General features: G+C 35.1%; 4 protein-coding genes, 4 long non-coding RNA genes, 1 other non-coding gene and 1 pseudogene across 11 annotated transcripts; 7 read left to right on the forward strand and 3 right to left on the reverse strand.

The window, feature by feature from the left end:
- Positions 3,206-7,805, reverse strand: LOC104730885. 2 transcript variants are annotated; one of them, XR_002034600.1, is made up of 2 exons: positions 7,454-7,805; positions 3,206-3,615 (listed from the first exon to the last, which is right to left on the reverse strand). It is a non-coding gene; the product is annotated as an uncharacterized LOC104730885 (long non-coding RNA). The 2 variants fall into 2 exon arrangements; XR_758527.2 differs by lacking the exon at positions 3,206-3,615 and adding an exon at positions 6,111-6,572.
- LOC104730883 (dehydration-responsive element-binding protein 1B-like) lies at positions 3,612-4,541 on the forward strand. The gene has a single exon (XM_010450125.2). It carries the CDS (start codon positions 3,738-3,740, stop codon positions 4,371-4,373), a length of 636 nt encoding a protein of 211 aa, XP_010448427.1. The 5' UTR covers positions 3,612-3,737; the 3' UTR covers positions 4,374-4,541.
- Positions 9,693-10,646, forward strand: LOC104730886 (dehydration-responsive element-binding protein 1A-like). The gene has a single exon (XM_010450126.2). It carries the CDS (start codon positions 9,842-9,844, stop codon positions 10,496-10,498), a length of 657 nt encoding a protein of 218 aa, XP_010448428.1. The 5' UTR covers positions 9,693-9,841; the 3' UTR covers positions 10,499-10,646.
- On the reverse strand, positions 11,930-12,516 carry LOC104730887. 2 transcript variants are annotated; one of them, XR_002034589.1, is made up of 3 exons: positions 12,432-12,516; positions 12,155-12,339; positions 11,930-12,056 (listed from the first exon to the last, which is right to left on the reverse strand). It is a non-coding gene; the product is annotated as an uncharacterized LOC104730887 (long non-coding RNA). The 2 variants fall into 2 exon arrangements; XR_002034588.1 differs by lacking the exon at positions 11,930-12,056 and having other exon boundaries at positions 12,133-12,339.
- LOC104730888 lies at positions 13,590-14,598 on the forward strand (annotated as a pseudogene).
- On the forward strand, positions 15,161-18,066 carry LOC104730889 (ABC transporter B family member 28). Its single transcript, XM_010450128.1, has 12 exons — positions 15,161-15,253; positions 15,360-15,460; positions 15,551-15,601; positions 15,674-15,802; positions 16,105-16,167; positions 16,260-16,539; positions 16,681-16,829; positions 16,909-16,998; positions 17,090-17,224; positions 17,309-17,365; positions 17,451-17,507; positions 17,723-18,066. Exons 1-12 carry the CDS (start codon positions 15,229-15,231, stop codon positions 17,957-17,959), a joined length of 1,374 nt encoding a protein of 457 aa, XP_010448430.1. The 5' UTR covers positions 15,161-15,228; the 3' UTR covers positions 17,960-18,066.
- Positions 18,179-21,252, forward strand: LOC104730890 (zinc finger CCCH domain-containing protein 48-like). Its single transcript, XM_010450130.1, has 10 exons — positions 18,179-18,305; positions 18,402-18,915; positions 19,027-19,122; positions 19,397-19,486; positions 19,631-19,732; positions 19,950-20,096; positions 20,185-20,304; positions 20,390-20,449; positions 20,543-20,640; positions 20,724-21,252. Exons 2-10 carry the CDS (start codon positions 18,463-18,465, stop codon positions 20,866-20,868), a joined length of 1,311 nt encoding a protein of 436 aa, XP_010448432.1. The 5' UTR covers positions 18,179-18,305; positions 18,402-18,462; the 3' UTR covers positions 20,869-21,252.
- Positions 21,750-21,822, forward strand: TRNAK-CUU. The gene has a single exon. It is a non-coding gene; the product is annotated as a tRNA-Lys (tRNA).
- LOC104730892 lies at positions 22,259-24,196 on the reverse strand. Its single transcript, XR_758530.2, has 4 exons — positions 23,979-24,196; positions 23,451-23,662; positions 22,838-23,093; positions 22,259-22,722 (listed from the first exon to the last, which is right to left on the reverse strand). It is a non-coding gene; the product is annotated as an uncharacterized LOC104730892 (long non-coding RNA).
- On the forward strand, positions 22,674-23,237 carry LOC104730891. The gene is made up of 2 exons (XR_758529.1): positions 22,674-22,774; positions 22,851-23,237. It is a non-coding gene; the product is annotated as an uncharacterized LOC104730891 (long non-coding RNA).

The following is a 24,781-nucleotide window of genomic DNA, read 5'->3' on the forward strand; positions in this document are numbered from 1 at the left end:
TTTTATTTCACACCTCTATGTCTTACACCTCTTTGTTTATTATATAGAAACTTTTCTGGACAACATAAACAAGTTTCAAAAAATTGTTTACTGAGTATTTTCAAAACTTACAAGTTAATAAGTAAAACTGAAGAATTGTTTTATTGAAGTGTTTTTTTAATTTTTTAAATATATAATAGCAAACCCACTTTTTGTATCAACTTTAATCCAATAGATGAGATTAGTTCCACTTTTCCATCTAACGGTTTAAAATTATTAATGATCCCAACAGTTACATATTATTAATTGTGTCTTTTCGTTGTGTCTCCATATACCTCTTAAGTTTTGCATCTCTTTGTTGTACCTCCATGTTTCAAAAATCACATCTATTTATTTTTACACCTTTTTTATTTCATACCTCTATGTTTACACCTTTTTGTTGTACCTCAGTGTTTCAAAGATCACATCTAATAATTTTTACACATTTTTATTTCACACCTTTTTGTTTTTGTTATTCTTTGTTTATATAAAGTTGCAATGTTTTGATCCAACAAATGTTTTGTTCCGTTTTTTACTTGAAATGTAAAATTAACAATGTTAATCATTTCAAGTTTTTACTTTCCCGTGCGACAACGCATGGACCGACATCCTAGTGTATTTTAATACAAATAATTCGTTTTCCTCTTCTTCCTTGCTTCACATAATTTCAAAAGTTGCTTTCAAGGCAGAATATGTGGTCACAGTATCAGAGTACCACGTGGATGAGAACGAAGTTTCGACTTTCCATTATATGCTACAAACCCTGCATTATACTATCTGATCATACATAACTTCTTTCAATTACAGACTTACACTTTAGCATCAAAAAGCTACAAAAAAATATTACATAAATTAGAGTCGTCTCGAATCTAAGCAACAAAAAGCTCCAAAAAACAAAACAAAACAAAAATTCCAGTCAGATTCACTACAGAAAGAAAGAATATATTTTTTTTTCTACAAATGTTTCCTAAAATAGAGTATAAAACCGCAACAACTGATTCAGTAAAAGCTCAACTAAAATCATCCGTACACCAAAAACGGAAAGATGGTCCACGAAAGAGAGTCGAAATCATGAAACCGTGGTTCGACCGTGGAAAGTAGTGTCCCTAGTCCCTACCTTCCCTTCACTGCCCCCCACTGGCCACTGCGTACGTATACGTGGCTCGCTCTCGAGTTCCCTTAACACGTTCATGTCACTTTCAAGCTTTACTTTCTATTTTGCACTAGAAACTTATTTTGTGGTTTACTGCTCTTTTACCACTCTTTTCCCCTCTCGTTGTCGTCCGATGAGAGATTTGAGAGTGCGATGTCACAGGGATGGTTCTACTAAACGAATATTTTATGAAGATATTTTATTGTTTTTTTTTAAGATATTTGATAGCTATTATTGAAATTTTGAGAGATACTTTGTAGTTGATTTAATTTAAGGGAATTTGATCTCTNAAAAAAAAAAAAAAAAAAAAAAAAAAAAAAAAGATATTTTATAGATGTATTAATTATTGTATCGGTCGACGACTCGACGGTCTAAATCTAATCCTTCGCTTAATCAAGTTATAAGTATATTTTTATTTAGTTTATTAAAATAGTCGATGGTTTAACAGCCCCTTACACAAACACAAGTTGTTGTGTCGCTACGCTAGTTTTGTTACACAAACACATGTTAAACATTCTTAAGCCTCATTTTTGTGCAGATGATTCTTTGGCCGAAGGTTGTTTTTTTTTTACTACTTTAATTAGTACTTTAAGAAGCATTGACTGGAGATAAAATACAATTGCAAGAACATGTTTTTAATCTTGACTTCAGAAGTAATCTAAATTGTCTGCTTAATAAATATATTTTTTCTTTTTTTGAATTATTAACTAAGCGGCGAAGTGAAGGGGAAACACATGATTTTAAAATTGTATATTGTAAAGAGAAAAAAAAAATTGACATCTTGAACTTGAATCACCATATTAAGTTATATATTGTGAAGAAAAAATATATATATACCATGAATGGGTATAAGAAAATATAGATATACCATCCGACCAAAAAAAAAAAAAAATATATAGATATACCATGAATGGATATAGAACACTCAATTGGAGCTGATATATAACTCTATAAGTTTGAAACAAAAAAGGTTTTCTGGAGTATCTTCTCGTGAAGTTCAACTCACCGTGGTTTTCGACAAGTTTTTCGGCAATAAATGTGGATGAGAGGTAGTTGAAGAGGAGAGAATCAGAAGATAGGTGTGGTGGTTGATGAAGGAAATAAGATGAGAGAGGGGTAAACTCCTCCAAGTGAGAAGCTCCCGGCGGAGGTGGAGCGGTGGAGATGGTAATTGTAGGAGGAGAAGCTTGTCACCACCATTAGAGAGAGAGGAAATAGAGGAACTAGTCTGAAGTGGGAACGAGGCTGAGGGTTGTGATCATCAATTGCCTGCAAAATGATTTTATTGCATGTTGACCACATTCTCTTTTTGACACGTACTCAAACACTTGTTCATTTTGTCTCCCAAACCCGACACACCCCGCCACTTGCCAATACACAGTCAGGTAGAAATCGTATTCTAGAGAATTGACTAATTTATGCGATGAAACTCCAAAAACCGTTAGTTTATTGACTTGCGTTCTCGCATATATTCAAGTATAAATTTCATAACTTCCATAAAAATCTTAAGGAACTACTATAGAATGAATATTCACAAAAAGGAAAAACCATACCAATCTTTGTCCCTTTTCTTTATACTGTTATTCTATAGCACCTATTCCTAATATTCACTATTTAATTGTCGCTTGTTAATTTTTTGTCATGCTAAAGAGTTTTTTTATCTTATTGGGTCAGTATTAAAATTTATATGCTCAGTCCTATCCGTCTATCAAGATTGATGATTATAATTACACTTTTTGATATGAGATGTTACATGCCGACAAGCGATTTTTATTCATCTAATTATGAAATCAAGAATGATTATGTTCTTAATTGTTTACATTATTATGATCACATAAATATCTGAGACTCATACCATTCGGACCGTAGGGAACCGTAGCATGGGGATGCGGCCGTTTCCCTTTGTAAGGTAGGCCTTTTGATAACTAATTAGAGTACTCGCACAATTTAGTTGCAATGCAGAATACGTCCAAGAACAAGACACATAAAATATCATTTACGGATCTTATAATAAGATTCTTATTATACTATCTATTATTTTGTAGTCGGGTGACAATAAGTTTATTCATGGAAGTTAATAATTTAATAAATTGGTTGTCCTACACTACACAAAACAACAACCACAGTGCCACACACACATTCACAATTTCACACAATAGAAGGTATAGGAAACCCACACAAGGATATAACGAGTGAAGAAGAGTCAAAAGCCTTCTCAGACAGGTCAAAGGACACATGTCAGACTCTTAGTGAGTAAAACCCGAAAACCTCATTTTTACAGAACCGTGGGAATGCTTAGTTTGTGTTTTGTACTCGTGGCATTCCCAGAGACAGAAGTTTCGTGTTCTTCTTTCATTTTTGTCCATAAAATATCTATTCTCTCCGGCCAATATAAAGACGAACTCTCACTCCACCTTTTCTTTAACTACAAACATTAATTCCACCTGAAAATATAAAAAATAAATATTTTAAACGAAACAGAGATGTTTTACTAATAATAGAAACAGAGAGATCTTTTAGTTACTAATAACCTTATCCAGATTATTTCAAACAGAGTATTGCAACAATGAACTCATTCTCTGAAATGTTTGGCTCCGGTTACGAGTCTCCGGCTTCATCAGGCGGAGATTATTGTCCGACGCTGGCGGCGAGTTGTCCAAAGAAACCAGCTGGTCGTAAGAAGTTTCGTGAAACTCGTCACCCAATTTACAGAGGAGTTCGTCGGAGAAACTCTGGTAAGTGGGTGTGTGAAGTGAGAGAGCCAAACAAGAAATCTAGGATTTGGCTAGGAACATTCCAAACCGCCGAGATGGCAGCTCGTGCTCACGACGTCGCTGCCATAGCCCTCCGTGGCCGATCCGCCTGTCTTAATTTCGCTGACTCGGCTTGGCGGCTCCGAATCCCGGAGTCTACCTGCGCCAAGGAAATCCAGAAGGCGGCGGCTGAAGCTGCGTTGGCTTTTCAAAATGAGAGTGATATCACGACGACTGATCATGGCCTTGACATGGAGGAGACGTTTGTGGAAGCTGTAGTAACGGAAGAACAGAGCGAAGCGTTTTATATGGACGAGGAGGCAATGTTCGGGATGCCGAGTTTCTTGGCTAATATGGCCGAAGGTATGCTTTTGCCACCGCCGTCTGTACAATGGAATAACAATTATGACGGCGAGGGAGATGCTGAAATGTCTCTATGGAGTTATTAAAATCCGAAATTCATTTCCAGTTTGTGCTATCATCTTTTTAAAATCTTGAAATCCTTTTTTTAGAATGGATCCTCTGCTGCTGTTTTTTTTTTGTTTTGTTAAGTAACGTATTGTGTGACACGAGTGTAAAATAAATAATTCAATACAAAGAAATCGTTTTCTACTGATTTGTTTCAGATAAGTTAAAATGTTGAACCCCCAAGAAAAATTTTATGGAAAAATGTTTATCAGCTACTTGAAGTATACCCCAACACATAGCCACACATACAAACAATATAAATGTTTTCTTAACTACGTCAACTATTATCATCACATAAGGACATCCATAAACAAACATAGGTTATGTATACAACACCATAAACATTCAGTTCTGGTGGTTGGTTCACCGGAATCCGGCGTTGACCAGTGTTGACCGACATTGACCAGTTTTAACCAGCGTTGACCAGAAAAAAAAAATATTTTTTTTTTCTTTTTCCTAAAAATAACATTTTTTTTTTGTTTTCATGTATTTTTGATAAATAAATAAAAAGATAAATTATTTGTATAATTTACAAAAATAAAATATAACAACAAAAATTTATACTACAAAAAAATACAAGACAATTATATACCAAAAAAATATTAAAAATTATATGACAAACAAAATTTATGGTATATTTAGTAACTAATGTTGTTAATACATAAAATATACAAAAAAATAATATAATAAAACTATACCACCAAAATTTTATGTATAGTAGATTTTTTCATAAAACTATAACAAATATATACCTTTTCTTTTCAAAAAATCATTTTTTATTTTGTATTTTCGAAGGTGGGGATTTTAAATATATATATATATATTTACTTATTTATAAGATTATGTCATTTGAAATATATCCAAGACATTGCCAACTATTTCTTTATTTTTAATAAGAAAAAGAAAGGAAGAAAATAATGAAAATTGTATTTATTTACATGAAAGACATATATCTAGAAGATACTTAAAAAACAAAAGTTGATTTTGTAAAATCAAAGGTTGGTTTTGTAAAATCAAAAAAATAGTTGGCAATGCCTTAGATATATTTTAAATGACATAATCTTATAAATAAGTAAAAAGAAAGAAGATATATTTAAAATCTCCACCTTTGAAAATACAAAAAAAAAATGATTGTTAAAAGGAAAAGGTATATATTTGTTATAGTTTTATGAAAAAATCTACTACACATAAAATTTTGTTGTATAACTTTTGGTTGTTATATTTTGTTTTTGTAAATTATAAAAATCATTTATCTTTATTTATTTATTTATCAAAAATACATGAAAAAAATTCTTATTTTTAGGAAAAAATAAACTTTTTTTTTTTTGGAATATATTTTCTGGTCAACGCCGGTCAACTCTGGTCAATGTCGGTTAAAACTGGTCAATGTCGGTCAACACTGGTCAATGCCGGATTCCGGCGAACCAACCACCAGAACTGAATGTTTATGGTGTTGTACACATAACCTATATTTATTTATGGATGTCCTTATGTGATGACAATAGTTGACGTAGTTAAGAAAACATTTATATTGTTTGTATGTGTGGCTATGTGTTGGAGTATACTTCAAGTAGCTGACAAACATTTTTCCAAATTTTAAAGTCGAATAGTTGCTTTCAAAGCAGAATGTGTGGCCATAATCATTACACGTGGATTATATTGGCGTTGTGTTATATCAACACATACCCCGTGAATGATTTAGAGACTTACGCTTTAGCTACCAAAAGCTACATAATAATATTCATAAAGTAGTGGCATGTCGAATCTACCAACAAAAATGCTACAAAAAATTCCATTCCAATCCGCTAAAGAATGTGATTTTAAAAAAACGTTTCCTAAAATAGAGTTTGAAACAGAAAAACCGATTCAACTAAACCGAAAATAACATGTCCGTACGACAACCAAATGTTAAAATAAGTCCACATTCCAAAGAAAGGATGATAGTCCCCACAAGATAGCGCATGGGCCAATCAAAATCTTAACATCGTGGCTCCACCGCGGATACACTGTCCCTACCTGAATACCTTCCACTCTTCGCCCACCTTCTACGTGGCTCGCTGTGGAGTCTCGCACCACGTGTCACGTCAGTTCAACCTTTACTTTCTATTTTCTATTAATAGTATTTTGTTGTTTTATTTCTTGACCATGTCTCTCTTTGTCGTCTTGCTTCTCCAAAATATCTAAGAAAACGTGGGAGTCGTGAGTGTGATAGGCCAACGACGGAGACGTTTTTTGGAAGCGAATAATAATATATACTGATATTTTAGAGCTCTATTGGATTTGACTTGAGGATATAACTATATTAGGCATACGTTGATATTATATAGCTCTTATTGGATTTGACTTGAGATATTAGGTACACGTATTATTGAGATTTGAGATATTTTGTAGGCATTATTGTATCAGTCTAATCCTTGGCTTAATAATTCACTTACATGTTTTTGTTTAGTTTATTAAACTGGATATTCCTACGCTACTTTTGCCAAACACCTGTTAGACTTACGTAACCAATCAATCATGCTGACGCCAACGAAAAACCTAAGCAATTAAGCTGACTGTGTTGTAAGAGAGAACACTTGCGCAAACGATTATTCGGCAGATGATTTTTTATGTGACATTGGGCAGAGTACTTCAAATTTTATTTTTTGTGTATAAAAAGGAAAATTATTTCTTTTAGTACGTAAAATATATACTATACTACTTTTATAGTTTTATACTTGAGAAGTATTTGATTAGGGATACCGGGTACGAGATAAAATCGATTGATTAATATGTTTTTTTTTTTTTTTGAACTTCAGAATGAATCGATTGAGTAATATGTTTTTTTTTTTTTAACTTCAAAATGAATCTTGATTGTCTACTTTTACAAAATTGTGTGTGTGTGTGTTTTTTTTGCTTAACCAAGATCACTATTAAATCAATAGCGAAGAGATGGATCGAACACATGATTTTAGATTGTCTATTGTAATGAGAAAAAGGTGTTGATAATTGGATAACTGGATATAAAACATTCAAATGGAGCAAATAAATAAGTATGTGATCAAAAGGGTTACCGGAGTACCTGAACGAGAAATTCAACTCATCATGATTTGCAACGAGTTTTCCGGTAAGGGAAGGTAGAGGAGAAGTAATTGAAGAGAAGAGGATCACAAGGTAAAGGTGTTGGTGAAGGAAATAATAAAAGAGAGGAGGAAGAACCTCCAAGATAGAGGTCTTGGCGAAGGAAATAAGAGAAGAGAGGAGGAAGAAACTCCAAGATAGAGGTGTTGGTGAAGGAAATAAGATAAGAGAGGAGGAAGAAACTCCTCCGTGTGAGGAGGTGTGGTGCCTGAAGGAGGAGGAGTTTGCCACCATTAGTAGCTAGAGAGAAGAGAGAGAGAGAGAAACTAGTTTAGAGTGAGAGAGGAGGTTGAGAATTGTGATCAAGTTAATGCAAAATGTTCTTTTATTGCATGCTTGCTAGTTGCTATATTCTTCTTTTGTCACTTACTCAAACACTTTTCTATTTTGTCTCCTAAATCCAACACACCCCACCTTTTGTCAATGCATGATGTAGAGAATATTAAAGAAAAATGACTAATTATGCAATTAATTTTTCTGTTTAATTTTTTTTTGCGATTTGATAAAAATGTTATGTTATTTAGTTTAATTGAATTCAAGTCTCTATGGAACCAAAATATATATATATATATATATATACTTAAAATTCTAAATACAATTTTCATAGCTTTCATAACATCTTTTAAAAGTTATAGTAGAAAATTACAAATTTCGTAATGTATATAATTTATAGTGATTACAATGTAAAACTATTTTCTATCCCAAAAAGAAAAACAAGGAGATCACTCAATTTAGATTTTTGGAGATGTCATTACTTCTGTTGCCTATAAAATAATGATGATTTAGTTAACCATTTAGGGTTTTCCCAAATTTATACTATCTCAGCTTCCTTATAGTTTACCGATTACAAATCTAAATTTTTATAAAACCATATTTCACAACTTTGTACACTTCTTAGTCAATCTTAAAAACCATTTAACACAGCCTCATTTCAAAATATTTGTAATAAAAAAACTATGTTATGGCTTACTTCATTATATGATTAAATCTAGGCTGTGAAATTATGATTTTCAGTTCAGTTTAATTTGATCTTACGGAGAACCATTTGTGTTGTAGTAGCTACTGCTCAACATCAATTTTTGATTTGCACCAAGGCTGCCCAACCCAAGATTGCAATTATGATCTGTGTTTACAATACTGTGAAGACATCCGTAAAAGTTCTCTCTGACAAAGAGCTGATATGTTAATGTTGGAATATGTAGACAAAGGAAAGAATATATGCATTGTACGAGTGTTGTAAAACAGGTCTCCAGTTCTGATCCTGAGGACAAAAAAGAACCTGACCAATTGGTTCGATGGTATACTGATCATACCGGAGTATTCTTTTGTCCACCAAAAGGTCTAGGTGGTTGTGGTAGAAATAGTATTTTGGAGTTTAGAAGACTCTTACCGCTGACATGGATGTCAGACTTGAAACAAAAATCAGAGACTTTCAAAGCTTCATACAAGGAAAGTCTTACGATGTCCAACTATAGGTGCATTCAACGCACAAGTAAAATCCATATGGTTATCTAATGGTTATCACTTTTTTTTGGCATGAGCATGACATTATTTCATACATGTTCATTACCAAATTTGATCAATTTAATTTTTAAACGAGTGAAATCATTATATTATATAATTTTGTATATTTTATTATAAATATAGTTAGCTAACTGTTGTACACAAATATCTAGTCTTGCTATTCATATTCTAGAAGAATTTGCAATGTACAAAATGTCAAGGGAAAAAAAAAACCAAAATAAAATAAAAAAGAGCATCTAAGAATATCGTGTTATGCAGATATTTTATGTCTATTGGACGGGTGACAATTAACGACAAATTCTACATTCAGGAATATAATAATGAATATAACGGTTAGTACACCAAGATACATAACAGCCACACATTCACACGATGAGAGGTTAAAAAAACTCATAATCATAAAGGTATAATAATAAACGAGTGAAGAGTCAAAAAAGTCTTGTCAAGAAGGGTCACAGGACACATGTCAGACAGTGAGTGAGTAACAGCCTAAACAACTCATTAAAACAGAACCGTGGGATTGCTTAGCTGTGTCTTATCCATGTGGCGTTCTCAGAGACACAATTAAACTCCGTGTTATCGCCTTTCTCTGTTTTGCCCCTAAAATATCTAAATGTCTCAAGGCCAATATAAAGCTCCTCACTCCAACTTTTCTTTAACTACAACAAACTTAAAAAAGAATCACACCTGACAAGAAAAGAGAGAGAAAGAGAAATTTATTTTTAACAAAACAGAGATCTTTTTTAGTTACTATCTCTACTTATAAACCTTATCCAGATTATTTGAAACAGAGTAATACCAAACAATGAACTCATCATTCACTGCTTTCTCTGAAATGTTTGGCGGCTCCGATTACGAGTCTTCGGTTTCATCAGGCGGAGGAGATTATTCTCCGACGCTTGCGACGAGCTGTCCCAAGAAACCAGCGGGTAGGAAGAAGTTTCGTGAGACCCGTCACCCAATTTACAGAGGAGTTCGTCGGAGAAACTCCGGTAAGTGGGTTTGTGAAGTGAGAGAGCCAAACAAGAAGTCTAGGATTTGGCTCGGAACTTTCCCAACGGCAGAGATGGCAGCTCGTGCTCACGACGTCGCCGCTATAGCCCTCCGTGGCCGATCCGCTTGTCTAAACTTCGCTGACTCGGCTTGGCGGCTAAGAATACCGAAGTCAACATGCGCCAAGGAAATCCAAAAGGCGGCCGCTGAAGCTGCGCTTGCTTTTCAGGAAGAGATGATGAGTGAATCAACGACTGATCATGGCCTTGACATGGAAGAAACATTAGTGGAAGCTATTGTGACGGCGGAACAGACCGAAGGGTTTTATATTGATGAAGAGACCATGTTTGGGATGCCGAGTTTGTTAGCTAGTATGGCCGAAGGGATGCTTTTGCCGCTGCCTTCCGTACAATGGAATCACAATTATGGTATCGACGGCGATGATGATGTGTCTCTTTGGAGTTATTAAACCTTCTATTTTTTTTTTTTCATGATCCCCCATTTTTAGTGTTATGATATTTTTATTTAGTTTGGATCCTTATTTGGAATGGATCCTTCATTTTTGTGAGAAACGAGTGTAAATGACTAAGTATTGGCTGGATTTTTCTTAATTGCAAGTAACCTTTTGGAATCAAAAAAATTTCATCTGAATCAACAATTGGAATAGGATAAGGAATACAAATAATGACGGAAGCAACAAAAAAAAATGACGCAGACATCTGAAATTAACAAAGGATTATCACACAACTCTAATTAAACAATTACATTAAAAAATAAAGAGGTCTCAGACATTATCTGGTCCAACGTTTCCTAAACTGGACTATAAAACCGAAACAACTGATTCAGCAAAAACCTCCATTAGTAGTCCGTACACACCAAAAACAGCAAGGTAGGTCCCACAAAAGAGCAATGGAGCTTTCCCCCCTTTCAGTGGTTCCTTACGTGGCTCGCTGCGGTGTACCGTAACCCATATCACGTCGTTTTCAAGTTTTTTTTTACTTTCTATTTCAGCAACTAATTAATTAATTTATAGTTTATTTATGTCGTTTTGTGTACCTTACCACTCTCTCCGCCCACCACCACTCCTTGTCTTATATCTCAGAAGATGTCAAATAACGTGGGGGATGGAAGACTTGATAGTGAGAGGTAACGACAGAAACGTTTATTGCGAAGATATTTTTATTGATGTTTGTTGAGAATTGAGATATTATTATAGCTATTGTTTTTTGCACAAAAAAAGAAAAAGAAAAAGAAACTATATTGAGATTTGAGAGTGATGTATAAGCTTCTGTATCGGTCGGTCTGATCCTTGCCTTAACAAGTTATTTTTCTTTAGTTTATAATTAACGTCAATGTCCGGTGTCCCTACGCCTCAATTTGTTAAACAACACCTCTTATAACTTATAAGTGTCAAGTAACCTTAAGCTTACTTATATTAAGATTAAGATCCACTACTACCACTTGTGCATATATATATGATTATTCGGCGAAAGTATATAGATATACAACCGGCGGAGGTAAATTATTTGCTCTAAACAGCTTACAATACCAATAGCGAATTGATGGAGAAGAATTACCAGGGGTTTTTCCAAAATGATACTCCTATATGTATACCTAAGCTGGTTCCCTATAGTTCATCTGATTACAAAATTACAAATTACAAGCCTAATCAATCCTCTAAAATAGTCATTTATTTTATGACTATTCTTAAACAGTGTTTTATCTATTTCTGTCCTTAATCTAGATTGAAATTATAAGATCTCTTACCAGATTCGATTAATATAATGTGTAATGAAAGTTTTGTCTGTTGTAAATATTTGTTTTGACTAAGGTAGTGAATGGTAACAAAGGAAAAGCGGATTTGAGTTGTTTTTCTTCAAAACCGCACAACATCCACCAATCAACAAGTTTTAAACAAATTTGCGTTTTTTCAACAAAAAAAAAAAATTAAAGATTTGCGGATTTGTCCTACAGATCATGTGTTGGACCGCCTTTTGAACATCCACCCTCTTTTACCCAGCGTTTTTCTGAAAACCACAGTACAGTTTTTTTTTTAATATTAAAATAATACTTATTTTATACATGGAGAAACAATTTACAAACCTAAAAAATAATCAACCCAAACCATCAAGTCGATTCAACGATGAATTTAGTGATTTTAATGGCTAAAGAATTGTGGTATGAACTCGATTCAGATATAATCAAAGACTATAAGCTCTCATTATGAAGCAGATCGGACTTGGCTATCGGAGCGGAGAGGAGACCAAGACGAATCGGATGAGTAGGAGCCAATTCAGAGTTAGCAATGTCCTGCACAACCAAAACAAAGCCAAAATCTCACAAACCTAAATCAAACAAAATCAAGTCAAAACGAAAACAGATCGGAGAAATGAGATCAAAACCTGAGCAGCTTTGTAAGCAGTGAGTTCAGCAGCACCTTTCCACTCTTGACCAGATATTAAATAATTTCTTTATTTATTTGGCTATAAACGGTTTGATCAAAAAAAAGGAAATTGGGTGTAAATGGTTTAATTTCAGGTTTAGCTGGTCAATGTTAGATTGGTAAACAGTAAACCGATTAAATGTAATTTTTCTTAGTTTTCACTTATATTTAATTTTTCTTAAAAAATACAGTTTAGGTATCTAAAGCTTTTATTCTTTATGATTGATTTTTTAAAAATTCATTTAGCAATATGTATTCATCATAATAACTTAGGTATATAAAGTTTATAATTATCTGAAAATTATAAGAACAAAACATATAAGAAAAAAATTAAATTGAATCCAATTTAATTATGTTTAAAACATAAATTATTTTTAATTTTAAAGAAAAATATATGTTTAAAAAAATTCTGATTAACAACTGAAATTATTTCTTATTAACAATACCGCTAATAGTTTTTTTCACCAATCAAACATTATTATGTACCGCTTATTTTGCATAAACCGCACTTGTCTCGCAAATACTTTTATCCCGCACAAACCGCAGTTGAACCGTACCGCACTATCAAATTATTAGTTCCGCACTACCAAATCCGTTGTTAACATTCGGACCCTAAATATTAGGACACAAATATATAGTCTCACCATACTCTCTAGAAGTAGTTGCAAATGCACGATATTTATATGTCCAGGGAGATAAGACATAAAGAAGAAGAGCATTTCAAAATATCTCGTTTCGTTACTCAGAGATCTTTACCTCTATCATTATTTTAATAAAAAGAGAGACTATGAATAGAAAAAGGTAATATTTAATAATGGTTATCGTACACAATAAACATCAGCCACACATTCATATTTCATCCAATACATAAATTAAAGAACTCATAAAGGCATATAACGAGTGAAGGTCAGAAACTTCCCCAAAATGGGTCAAAGGACACGCGGCGTATTTTTAGCCATTAACCGTCTAAACAATTACAAAACCGTGGGATCAGCTTAGCTGTGTCTTATCAACGTGGCATTCATTCACGGGAGCAGAAACTCCGTGTACGACCCCACATATATCCAAATAGGCAAAATATATCTTTGCCAATCGGGTTAATATAAAACAAGCAAGCTCTCACTCCTAACTTTTCTATAAAAATCTTCAGACTACAAAATCCACATAGGATAAGAGAGGAAATAAATATTATTTTTTCTTATCAAAAACATTACGAAAAAAAGAGATATAGATCTTCTCTAGTTATACTCTACTCAGAATCTTATCCAGTTTTTTTTTTTATATATATATTTGAAACAGAGTATTCCAATTTCCAACAATGAACTCATCATTCTCTGCTTTCTCTGAAATGTTTGGCGGCTCCGATTACGAGTCTTCGGTTTCATCAGGCGGAGGAGATTACTCTCCGACGCTTGCAACGAGCTGTCCCAAGAAACCAGCGGGTCGGAAGAAGTTTCGCGAGACTCGTCACCCGGTTTACAGAGGAGTTCGTCAAAGAAACTCAGGGAAGTGGGTGTCTGAGTTGAGAGAGCCAAACAAGAAAACTAGGATTTGGCTAGGAACGTTCCAAACCGCCGAGATGGCAGCTCGTGCTCACGACGTCGCCGCCATAACCCTCCGTGGTAGGTCAGTTGTCTCAATTTCGCTGACTCGGCTTGGCGGCTACGTATCCCGGAGTCAACATCCGCCAAGGAAATTCAGAAGGCGGCTGCTGAAGCTGCGTTGGCTTTTCAAGATGATATGTGTGATACGACGACGACGACTGATCATGGCTTTGACATGGAGGAGACGATGGTGGAAGCTATCGTAGCGCCGGAACATAGCGATGTGTTTTATATGGACGATGAGGACATGTTCGGGATGCCGCGTTTGTTGGCTAATATGGCCGAAGGGATGCTTTTACCACCGCCGTCCGTACAATGGAATCAAAATTATGTTGTCGACGGCGATGATGACTTGTTGTCGCTATGGAGTTATTAAATTTTTATTATTTTGTTTTTGTTCCGTTTTTGGTATTATATTTTAGATCCTTTTATAGAACGGATCTTTGTTTTTGTGGGTAGTGTGAAAAACGAATGTAAATGATTCAGTAAGGATGTTTTCAAATGAAAGTGTTTTTGAGTGCAGTATATATAATCTCGGTCTCCTTATACGTAACAAAAAATAAAAAAATAACATAGAATATTAAGTAAAAACATAAAGTTTGGGCTCACCTGTAAAAAGTTAAATGATTCTGGCATTTCCGTGACTAAATATCCAAAGTTATAGACACTTGTGTAAATATCCAAAGTTCCAGATTGGTTGATACTTGATAGCAACAGTTTATGGTGCTTTAGCAAATAACAAAAGTCAGGGACGCTTGGTAAATATCCAAAGTTCCGTCAGTTTTTGTAAATAAGATAATTAATTATTGGCACTATATAGAATATCTAAAGTTTTAGAATTTTTCTGCAAATAACAAAAGATGCGAGCCACTTCTAAAATAGTTAAAGCTCTTGGTACTTATCATTTCCATTACTATGTTCCAAGCTTCATTGTATCAGCCTTACATTGTATAACCTCTTACAAGCAAATTAAATCAAAGCAGATGTTTAAAAAAAAAAAGTTAAAGCTCTTGGTACTTTGTGTAAAATACAAAATGTTCCACATCGACTTATGGACCGTTAACTAATGTATTATCCCTTTTGTAGGTTTTTGGAACAATCTGCATTCTTTTTACTCTTTCTCCTCAACTAGCACCTGTGCTTGGTCTATTGATGCTTGCTGTTTCAGTTTTAGTTGGTAAATCCTCTATGTCCTATCGTTTCTTCTAGACCTTTTCTTTATGGTAATCACTTTGGTCATTTTGCTTACCTTTACATCTGCTCACTCGGTCAAATCTCAAAAGCTGTATACAAGAGGTCGACTGCTCCGGTTTATAAAGCACATGGATTAGCCCAAGCAACCATGTCTGATTGTGTATCAGAAACGTTTTCTGCAATCCGAACTGTGAGTTCTTATGATTTAGGCAGATTATCTTAACTATAGAAGCGTTAATTTTGCCTTTGAAGACACAAAGTAATTTGTCTCTCTTTATAGGTAAGATCATTCAGTGGTGAAAAACGTCAGATGTCTCTCCTCGGTAGCCAGGTCTAATTTCAGAATTCTTACTTTTCGAACTGTTCCATGATATATTATTCTAACCTCCTGTTTGGTATACAGATTCTTGCTTTCCAGCGTAGCGGCTTAAAGCTTGGTACTTTTAAATCGATAAATGAATCTATAACAAGAGTTGCTGTTTATATATCACTGTTGGCTCTTTACTGTCTTGGGGGAAGTAAGGTGAAGACGGTAAGATATGCCAGCCTGTAAGACTTTGTGATTACCATTTTGATCACTGAACTTGAAATAAAGCTTCTTGGCAAGTAACACTTAGAGAGAAAACATGGTCTGATGAATTTCTTTAACAGAAGTTTGTGTTACTTGTCATTCTGGAATGATTATAGATGTTATAAGCTAGCGTAAAGTTACTAACTTCTTAAAATTTAAATCATCAAAGCTAAAGAATTAATCTCTCGTATCTATCTTTTGTGTAGTTTCTTATGTCACTTCATATTTCTTGGTTCTTATTCTTGAAATTTTCTCCTACGCAGGGTGAACTCGCTGTTGGAACAGTTGTTTCTTTCATTGGATACACATTTACTCTGACATTTGCTGTTAGTACCTCTATCTACACAGCATTTACCGTTATCCATATGCCATACTTGTCATTTGGTTGGTTTACAATAATCAGTATTCTGTATTCCAGGTCCAAGGGCTTGTAAACACGTTTGGAGATCTACGTGGGACTTTTGCTGCTGTTGACAGGATCAATTCCATTTTAAACGCGGTTGATATTGATGAGGCTCTTGCCTACGGGTTAGAAAGAGATATACATACAAAGAAAGTCCAAGATGAAAACCTTAGATTGTTTTTGTCTTCTGGCCCAAATGTGAATGTCCGTCACCTCGATAATTACTACATGTCAGACCTGAAATCAACTAACAATCTACGTACCCTAACATGGGCAGGAGATGTCTGTCTTGAAGGTAAAATCAGACCAAGAAAAACCTCATACAGTATTATCTTACTTCAAGAGTCCCCTGCCCCTCTTAAACTTTTTAAGGTTAGCTGTAGATTTTACCATTTCTAATCATGGCTTTTTCCATGTTCTATTTTGTCTAGTGTAGATGTACATTTTGCTTATCCTCTACGACCCGACGTGAAAGTTCTTGATGGGCTCAGTTTGACGTTGAATTCTGGTACCGTAACTGCTCTTGTTGGCTCTAGTGGTGCGGGAAAAAGTACTGTTGTACAGTTATTGGCACGCTTTTATGAGGTTAATTTATGAGATTAAGACTAAAGTTCAAAGCCACTATTACATCATGCTTATATGTTGAATTTTCCAATTCTCGCAGCCAACACAAGGACGCATTACTGTGGGTGGAGAGGATGTGAGGATGTTTGACAAGAGTGAATGGGCTAGGGTTGTTTCAATTGTGAATCAGGTCTGTATACATAACGTCTATGGGTCAGGCATGGTAGCATTATTTGTTTTTTTTTCTCTTTTTTAAAAGGTTATATTTATGTGTGATTCAGGAACCTGTTCTCTTTTCTCTCTCCGTGGCCGAAAATATTGCATATGGTCTCCCCAATGCTCATGTGTCCAAGGACGACATCATTAAGGCAGTCAAAGCTGCCAACGCTCATGACTTCATAATCTCACTTCCTCAGGTTCGCCTCGTGTGCAACAACTCACCTGTTCTTCCTGGCAAATGTACTTGAGTTCTTCTGAGCAATACTGGTGTTTGTGTATAGGGCTACGATACACTGGTTGGTGAAAGAGGAGGCTTGCTTAGTGGAGGACAAAGACAGGTATAAAAACATTAAGAGCTACGTGTTTTTTGATTGCTTATAGTCTTTTGCTACCGCTTGAAAAGCTTGTTTATCAACGTGTCAGAGAGTTGCCATAGCTAGATCTCTGCTGAAGAATGCCCCCATCTTGATTCTCGATGAGGTGAGAGACTCTTATTTTAATAGTATTTCCATTGATGTAATTTTTTGCTTTGCTAAAAGCCTAGACGCATATTCATTCAAAAACACAAACAGTGTTCCATGCTACATTCAGAACCATTTCTAATGCAATCCTAGAAACGCAGAAAGAGCGAATTACTTTTAAGCACTCATCTAGTTGTACGGCTCTACTCATTCTCTCTTGCTTTCTTGTTGCAGGCCACAAGTGCGCTTGATGCAGTGAGCGAACGCTTAGTCCAAAGTGCGTTGAACCGCCTGATGAAAGACAGGACAACACTAGTGATCGCTCACAGATTGAGCACAGTCCAGAGCGCGCATCAGATTGCAGTATGCTCTGATGGAAAGATCATAGAGCTAGGAACACATTCTGAATTGGTGGCGCAAAATGGATCATATGCTTCACTTGTTGGCACTCAGAGGCTAGCCTTTGAGTAATTTTGATTACTCCTAGAGTTTCCTTATACAAGAGTGTAGATTATTACAACATAAATGTAACTTGTAACAAATGACTCTACAACAAATAAATACTGGTTCCTGTGTTATCCAATCTACAACTTTACCCACAAAAGATAATAGTAATTATGATTTTGACATTTCGAAATTTAACAACCATCGATGTGAAGCTGACGTGGACTGATCTTATATTATTTCACTTCTTCTATCATCTTCTCCAAAGAAGGTCCGAAGATTAAAAAAAATCCGAAGCTGCTTCGCTTCTTTCAATCTCTTTTCCAATTTTTGATTCATCAAAAGAAACATCCTTTGTGAGAGATTCACAGAGGTAATCTAGTTAGGGTTTCATTCGATTTTCGCGCTTGTCTTTTTAATGATCGGATTTGGTAATTTGAACAGTAATGATCCGTTGCAACGTTTACAGGATAATCCAATTCCGAGTGTTCTAACTTCTGAGTCTAATTTAGAGAATCCAATCCAATTCGATGGATTTAGATATGAACGGAGGAAACAAGAGAGTCTTTCATAGACTAGGCGGCGGTGGTGGCAACTCGAATCGTCCCAAGACGGACTCGAATCAGAAGGTTTGTTTCCACTGGCGAGCTGGACGGTGCAATCGCTACCCTTGCCCGTACCTGCATAGAGAATTGCCGGGTCCTGGTCCTGTCGCAACTTCGTCTTCGTCTACGAACAAAAGGGTCGCTGATGAATCTGGTTTTGCGGGTCCGAGTCATCGGAGAGGGCCTGGGTTCAGCGGGAGTGCTAATAAGACCTGGGAGAGATTTGGTGGGAACAGAAGAACTGTGACTAAGACGGAGAAGCTTTGCAAGTTTTGGGTTGATGGGAATTGTCCTTACGGTGATAAATGTAGATACTTGCATTGTTGGAGCAAAGGGGATGGTTTCTCATTGTTGACTCAGCTAGATGGGCATCAGAAGGTAGGACGAAGTTATTGGCGTTCTTCTTATAATTTAGTGGTGCTGTACTCTTGTGCTTGTTGGTGTGGCGATGTTGATGGTGTTTTTTTTTGTTCTGTTTTCTTTGAGTAGGTTGTCACTGGGATTGCTTTGCCGTCTGGATCCGATAAGCTTTACACTGCGAGTAAAGATGAAACTGTGCGGATATGGGATTGTGCTTCAGGACAGGTTTTCATTTGCCGCTAATTATTCATATCGCATCTTTTGTTGTTCTTTGATTGAGTTTCCTTCCATAGCTGTTGTTTAAAACATTCTATTAGATACTTGTTATTGCTTAGTTACTACCCGACCAAGATATGCCATTTTAGCCTATCACTCTGCATAACCCCCTGTTTATGTTGTTTATTTAGTGAACTTAAAACACTATCTTGATAAACAAATGTTTAGGTTGACTTTTTTTTTAACGTGCTTATTGCTCTAGTATTGTTTTCCTATGATATAGTGTACAGGTTTACTCAATCTTGGTGGGGAAGTTGGCTGCATGATTAGTGAAGGCCCCTGGCTATTGCTTGGCATGCCAAATCTTGTTAAGGTAAGTTTAGAGTTTGATTTATTTGCATGGTTCCTTAACTGTTAAATCTTTCCATGTATACTGAGAATCACTTTTGTTGTCCCTATCCTGTTGAGTTTATTACTATTACGGACATAGATTTTTGATCCATATATATAAATGCAGGCGTGGAATATCCAAAGCAATGCAGACCTGAGTCTCACTGGACCTGTTGGCCAAGTATATTCACTGGTTGTTGGTACTGATCTGTTGTTCGCTGGCACACAAGTAAATACTTTGAAACTTCTTCTTCTCTTAAGGCCTTGGAGTAGAATTGTGCTTTAGCGTCATGTGTATACTTTTTTTTTCCCCACCTGAATTATCATTAAGTGTACCTTTGTTTCGTCTCTAGGAAAACACACCTCTATTATAGAAATCTACTGTTCTATTGGATTTTGGTTAGGTTAAATAGTCTTCTTACAAGGATATATCACTGTCTGTGCAGGATGGCTCTATTTTAGTTTGGAAATACAATAGTACCACTAGCTGTTTTGATCCAGCTGCATCACTAAAGGGCCACACCCTTGCAGTTGTTTCTTTATATGTTGGAGCAAACAGACTCTATTCTGGTGCCATGGACAATGTTATAAAAGCAAGTAGTGCCTATTCATTCGTGAATTAAAACCCCATTTTTTGTTAATATTTTTGAGCTAATTGGTCTGCCTTATCTGTTTTAACAGGTTTGGAGCCTAGATAATCTGCAGTGTATACAAACGCTTACAGAGCATACTTCAGTTGTCATGTCTCTCATTTGCTGGGATCAATTTCTTCTGTCATGTTCATTGGACAACACTGTCAAGGTTCGTTTTCAACTCGCTAGATATTTTATCTGACCTGGCTCAATTCCTAAATATGACATTATTCGCTGTTTTTTGTCCGCTGTAGATATGGGCTGCTACTGAAGGTGGAAACTTAGAAGTGACATATACTCACAAAGAAGAATATGTACAGTTCTTTGCGTTTTTAGTGAAATGTTATCTTCTCTTTTGGTTCAATCTATATGTAATTAACGAGTTCTCAATGGCTATTTGGATTTAGGGCGTGTTAGCTCTCTGTGGCGTCCATGATGCAGAAGCCAAGCCAGTACTGTTATGTTCGTGCAATGACAATTCATTGCACCTGTATGACTTGCCATCGTAAGTCCTTCTAATGCTGTTTGTTTCATGAGTCTACAGTTATCTTTTACTTTCAAAAGCTTAGTTCTTTGTTCTTGTGTAAGGTTTACGGAAAGGGGCAAAATTTTGGCAAAGCAAGAGATTCGGTCGATCCAGATAGGCCCCGGGGGCATATTTTTCACTGGCGATGGAAGTGGTCAAGTTAAAGTATGGAAGTGGTCAACGGAACCAACTGTCATTTTGTCTTGAGGCTCCAAACAGAGCCCTAGTTCCTCATCATTGTCAAAATCTCTTCTTCGCCGAGTGGCAAGAGTTCTTCCTGTTTGTTTTGTTCTACTGAGAGCTCGTCAATAGCATCAAGGCATCTGGCTCTCAGGCTCTATTAACTATCTGCAGGGAAGACAGATTATGAATGACTGATTGTATCAACTATTATATTGGTTTGATGTCCAAGCAGAGACATGGTCCGTCTAGTCAGTTCCACCAACGCGTATGGAACTGACACGTTGGTTACAGTTCTTAGGCATAAGAAGTTTTGTCCCTCATTGGTCAACACTCTTTGTCTTGTAATTTATTGCATATATATTTGTGATCGTGTTTGAGAGTAATAAAAGAGATTTATCATGAAGAGAATTCCATACTATATCCAGATTATAGTCAGAGTTGAATGTGTGCAGGAGAATATCCACAATAATGTATTAACTGAGTTTCCAAAAGCATCTTACTAACCTTGATAGCACCACTTCCATGAGCAATGGGGTTTCCCCACTTCCTCTTGAGAGAAACCAAACCTGTATGTATCGAGCGGCTTCATATCGAGCTTATGGCTTGCCAGCAGCACAAGACACAGATGACAAGTGCATATAGCTTGCTAGGTACAGATCCAAACGGGTATATAGAAAGGTTGGCCTTCATTTGTTTTTGTTGGTTTGGCAATATTTGTCTGTGTAATTTCACAGGTTGAGCAAGAAATATTTATAGGTCTGTCCAAGAATTGTTGAGATAGAAACATGGCCGGTTTTAACATATACAAATGGCTAGTGACCAAAGTCAGTTGAATTAGTCAACATAGAATGAGACGTGGGGATATTTACGGTACTAATATAATATATGTGGAGACCTAACAGAAAGCCCGTCTAGCTCAGTTGGTAGAGCGCAAGGCTCTTAACCTTGTGGTCGTGGGTTCGAGCCCCATGGTGGGCGATTTTTATTTTTTGGCCTCTCCTATTCTAATGAGCTTCATGTTTCTGGCCTTCTTGCATCTTCCCACTGGTTTCATGTCACAAGTCAACAACATGCCAATATGATTCCGTTTAGGCTATTCTCTTAAGAATATACCGTCAAACATGAAAATTAGTAAATTACTATATACGACATGAAATTACATGATCGAAGTATCTTCTTATAATTAAAAGAGGAGTACATTTTAAAAAATGCCTGAAATCCTCAAAGTATTTACAGCAATTGCCACTGAATACATTAAAAGGGAACACGATTTGATAAATTGAACAGGGTAAATGTGTTCGAAATCTTTAAAAAAAAAATCCGACCCAAACAACTAAGGATCCGCATGTTTTTAACAATAACCCGGTTTCATCCTTTATTGGGCCTGTTTAATACTAAAAAGGCCATATTAGCGTTGCAAAGAATTTTTTAATTGTCTATTAGCCCAAAATTATTAGGCTCGACAATCAATCTGAAGAATATTCCAAAGGAATTTTTGGTAACTATTCACACAATATTAACTCAATCAATCTCGCCCTCAAATCTCTCTACATCATTTTCAATTGCCAGAGTATCAATCTAACATTGATTGAAAATTCAATCAGATTCATAATTTAATCCTAATCATAACCAAAAATCTCGCAATCATCAACGACCCAATCAAAACCAATCCTATACGATACCCTAAACTACTAGACCACTATAAATAATCAAACACATTCATAACTCATCAAGCGACAATCAGCAACAATCATCTCTCAAGCATACAAGTCATTAGAACAAGAAACCAATAGCTGCATCTTACGCTTACCTCCGAGAGGTGAAGACTTACAAGACTTCTTGGAAGGTGCAAGTGAGGGTTCTTCATTCATGGAAGACCTATTCAACAAGGTTTGGTGAAACATTCGATATGGTGCTCTCAGATGTCCAAGTAGGTGTCTCTCTTCAATTAATTTAATATATTATGTAATAATGCAACTAAAATGTGTTATACCTTCTTTAATCAGGGAACGAAGATTCACGCTTCGGTCAAAGAAGATTAGATCAATCGTTTTGAAAACAAGGTCGTCGCTGGGCAATGGAAAACTGTCGAGAACTTTGGTTTGAGTATCGCCACTGGTCAATTCAAGCCAACGAACCATCGTTTCAAAATGTCTTTCATCACTCAAACCATTGTCAGTAGGATAGATTCTTTGTCTGATGATCCGTATTTAACCCTCTCCCCATTTGTTTCTGTCCTGTCCGGCAACCTGAATGAGAACAATTTGATTGGTGAGTTTTTATATATTAAGCAGCCACCTATTTAAAGTAATGTGCTAATTCAATGACATATTTTCAAATATTGTTGGTCAAATTGTAATTGCCAATATTCTATTCGTTAAACGTTTTGGAGATGTTTTGTTTGGATCGTATTTGAAGAAATTTGGTTTATATTTAGTATTATACTAATATATGAAAAGAGCATAGATGGTTTAAAACATGTTAATGCTGTTTTGATTTATTTAAAACTGGTTTTGGTTTTGTTTTCGTTCTTTGTAAACACATGACAATTCCGCGAAAGTCTAATTTAGAAAAGAATGGCAAAAAAAGAGAGTCATGTTACTAACCGTGTAAGACGTCATCTGTGTTTGCTTTTAGTTGACTGTAATTGTTGATGTTATAAGTCCATCTATCTACACAAGAGTTGTAAACATGGAAAGAACATATGTTAGTGTATGAGGAAGTCTACAGAAATTTGTAATTTATGTAAAGGAAATCAAAATCGAACTTATCTTGCTTTTGTTTTGAATGATTATACTTTTATTACATAAGGAAATACCTGGAATTGAATGATTAAGATGTTAGATAATCTTATAACAAAAAATTTCAAATTACAGTCGCTAAAATCAGAATTTAAGATCAGAGGATAATATATGTATCTTTGTTATTCGCTTCAAGAGAATAATACAGTGAATTGAATCTTTCGATATTACCCTCTGGACTAAAAATTAACAATAACTTTGAACTAAGCCTCCTTACGAATTGAACAACAGTTGAAAGCGAAAGATGTACAAATATGTTTCTATGTTTGGAAGTATTAAATAATTCAATTATTAAGAAGACCGAATTGAGAGAGTTTAAAATCAAGAACTTACCAACCAACAAGATCCGAGATTGGATTCAACTAACTCATTTACTGGGTTTGCAAAACATCCGATTGAAATCTTCAAAGTATATCAATAAGCAATCGAATATAGAAATCGCGGAGGTGAGAATTATAGGGTTTCAATCGGGATCTAACCCGAAGAAGCAAGAGCTGCGTTGATAAAAAAAAAGAAGGAAGAAGGTTAAAAAAATCAGATAGACTCCCGAAGAAGCACAACAAAGTCAAGTGTCTTTTTATTATTTTAGTTGGGCCTTTTTATTTTTTTTGGTCCAAATGTCTATATTATTTATAAGATTATTACAAATGTTTTACAAATGATTTGTACAATATCCCAAAATATACTTCCAAAATGAAATACAGAAACAAAACTTTACACTATATGTTAATTATTAATTATAAACACCAAACAATTTAATGTATCACCAAAAAAAAAAAAAAACATACAAATTAGTTAAAAGATTTTAATTATATTCAAAATAATAAAATTTTTTAAGTTATACTCATACTATAACTAAAATTTATTATAATTTTGTTAAATAGTTATTAAATAATTGCAAAATAAATTTTTCTTAGTAATAAACATAAAAGTCCAAAATTTCAAAATTTCAAAATTATAAAACATTTGACCTCCGACCGCGGGTTCGAACCTAGTTTATATTCTAATTAGGGTGTGTTACGTATGCATATATTATTTTGCGTTAAAAGTGACGTGTGGGACTGCGTCATTCCACCGAAGGATCGCGTCGGGTTAATGTGAAGGCCATCATTAACTATTCCTTATGATTTATGACC

Source organism: Camelina sativa, chromosome 12 (assembly GCF_000633955.1).
Source record: "Camelina sativa cultivar DH55 chromosome 12, Cs, whole genome shotgun sequence".
Taxonomy (NCBI): Eukaryota; Viridiplantae; Streptophyta; class Magnoliopsida; order Brassicales; family Brassicaceae; genus Camelina; species Camelina sativa.

Bases quoted from the DNA above. Each gene is read 5' to 3' on its own strand.
- LOC104730883 (XM_010450125.2), top strand. From the start codon at position 3,738: ATGAACTCATTCTCTGAAATGTTTGGCTCCGGTTACGAGTCTCCGGCT.
- LOC104730886 (XM_010450126.2), top strand. From the start codon at position 9,842: ATGAACTCATCATTCACTGCTTTCTCTGAAATGTTTGGCGGCTCCGAT.
- LOC104730889 (XM_010450128.1), top strand. From the start codon at position 15,229: ATGCTTGCTGTTTCAGTTTTAGTTG. The intron at 15,254-15,359 runs GTAAATCCTCTA...AAATCTCAAAAG, and splicing joins TGCTGTTTCAGTTTTAGTTG to CTGTATACAAGAGGTCGACT. The intron at 16,999-17,089 runs GTCTGTATACAT...TGTGTGATTCAG, and splicing joins TTGTTTCAATTGTGAATCAG to GAACCTGTTCTCTTTTCTCT.
- LOC104730890 (XM_010450130.1), top strand. From the start codon at position 18,463: ATGGATTTAGATATGAACGGAGGAAACAAGAGAGTCTTTCATAGACTA. The intron at 18,916-19,026 runs GTAGGACGAAGT...TTCTTTGAGTAG, and splicing joins AGCTAGATGGGCATCAGAAG to GTTGTCACTGGGATTGCTTT. The intron at 19,487-19,630 runs GTAAGTTTAGAG...ATATAAATGCAG, and splicing joins GCATGCCAAATCTTGTTAAG to GCGTGGAATATCCAAAGCAA.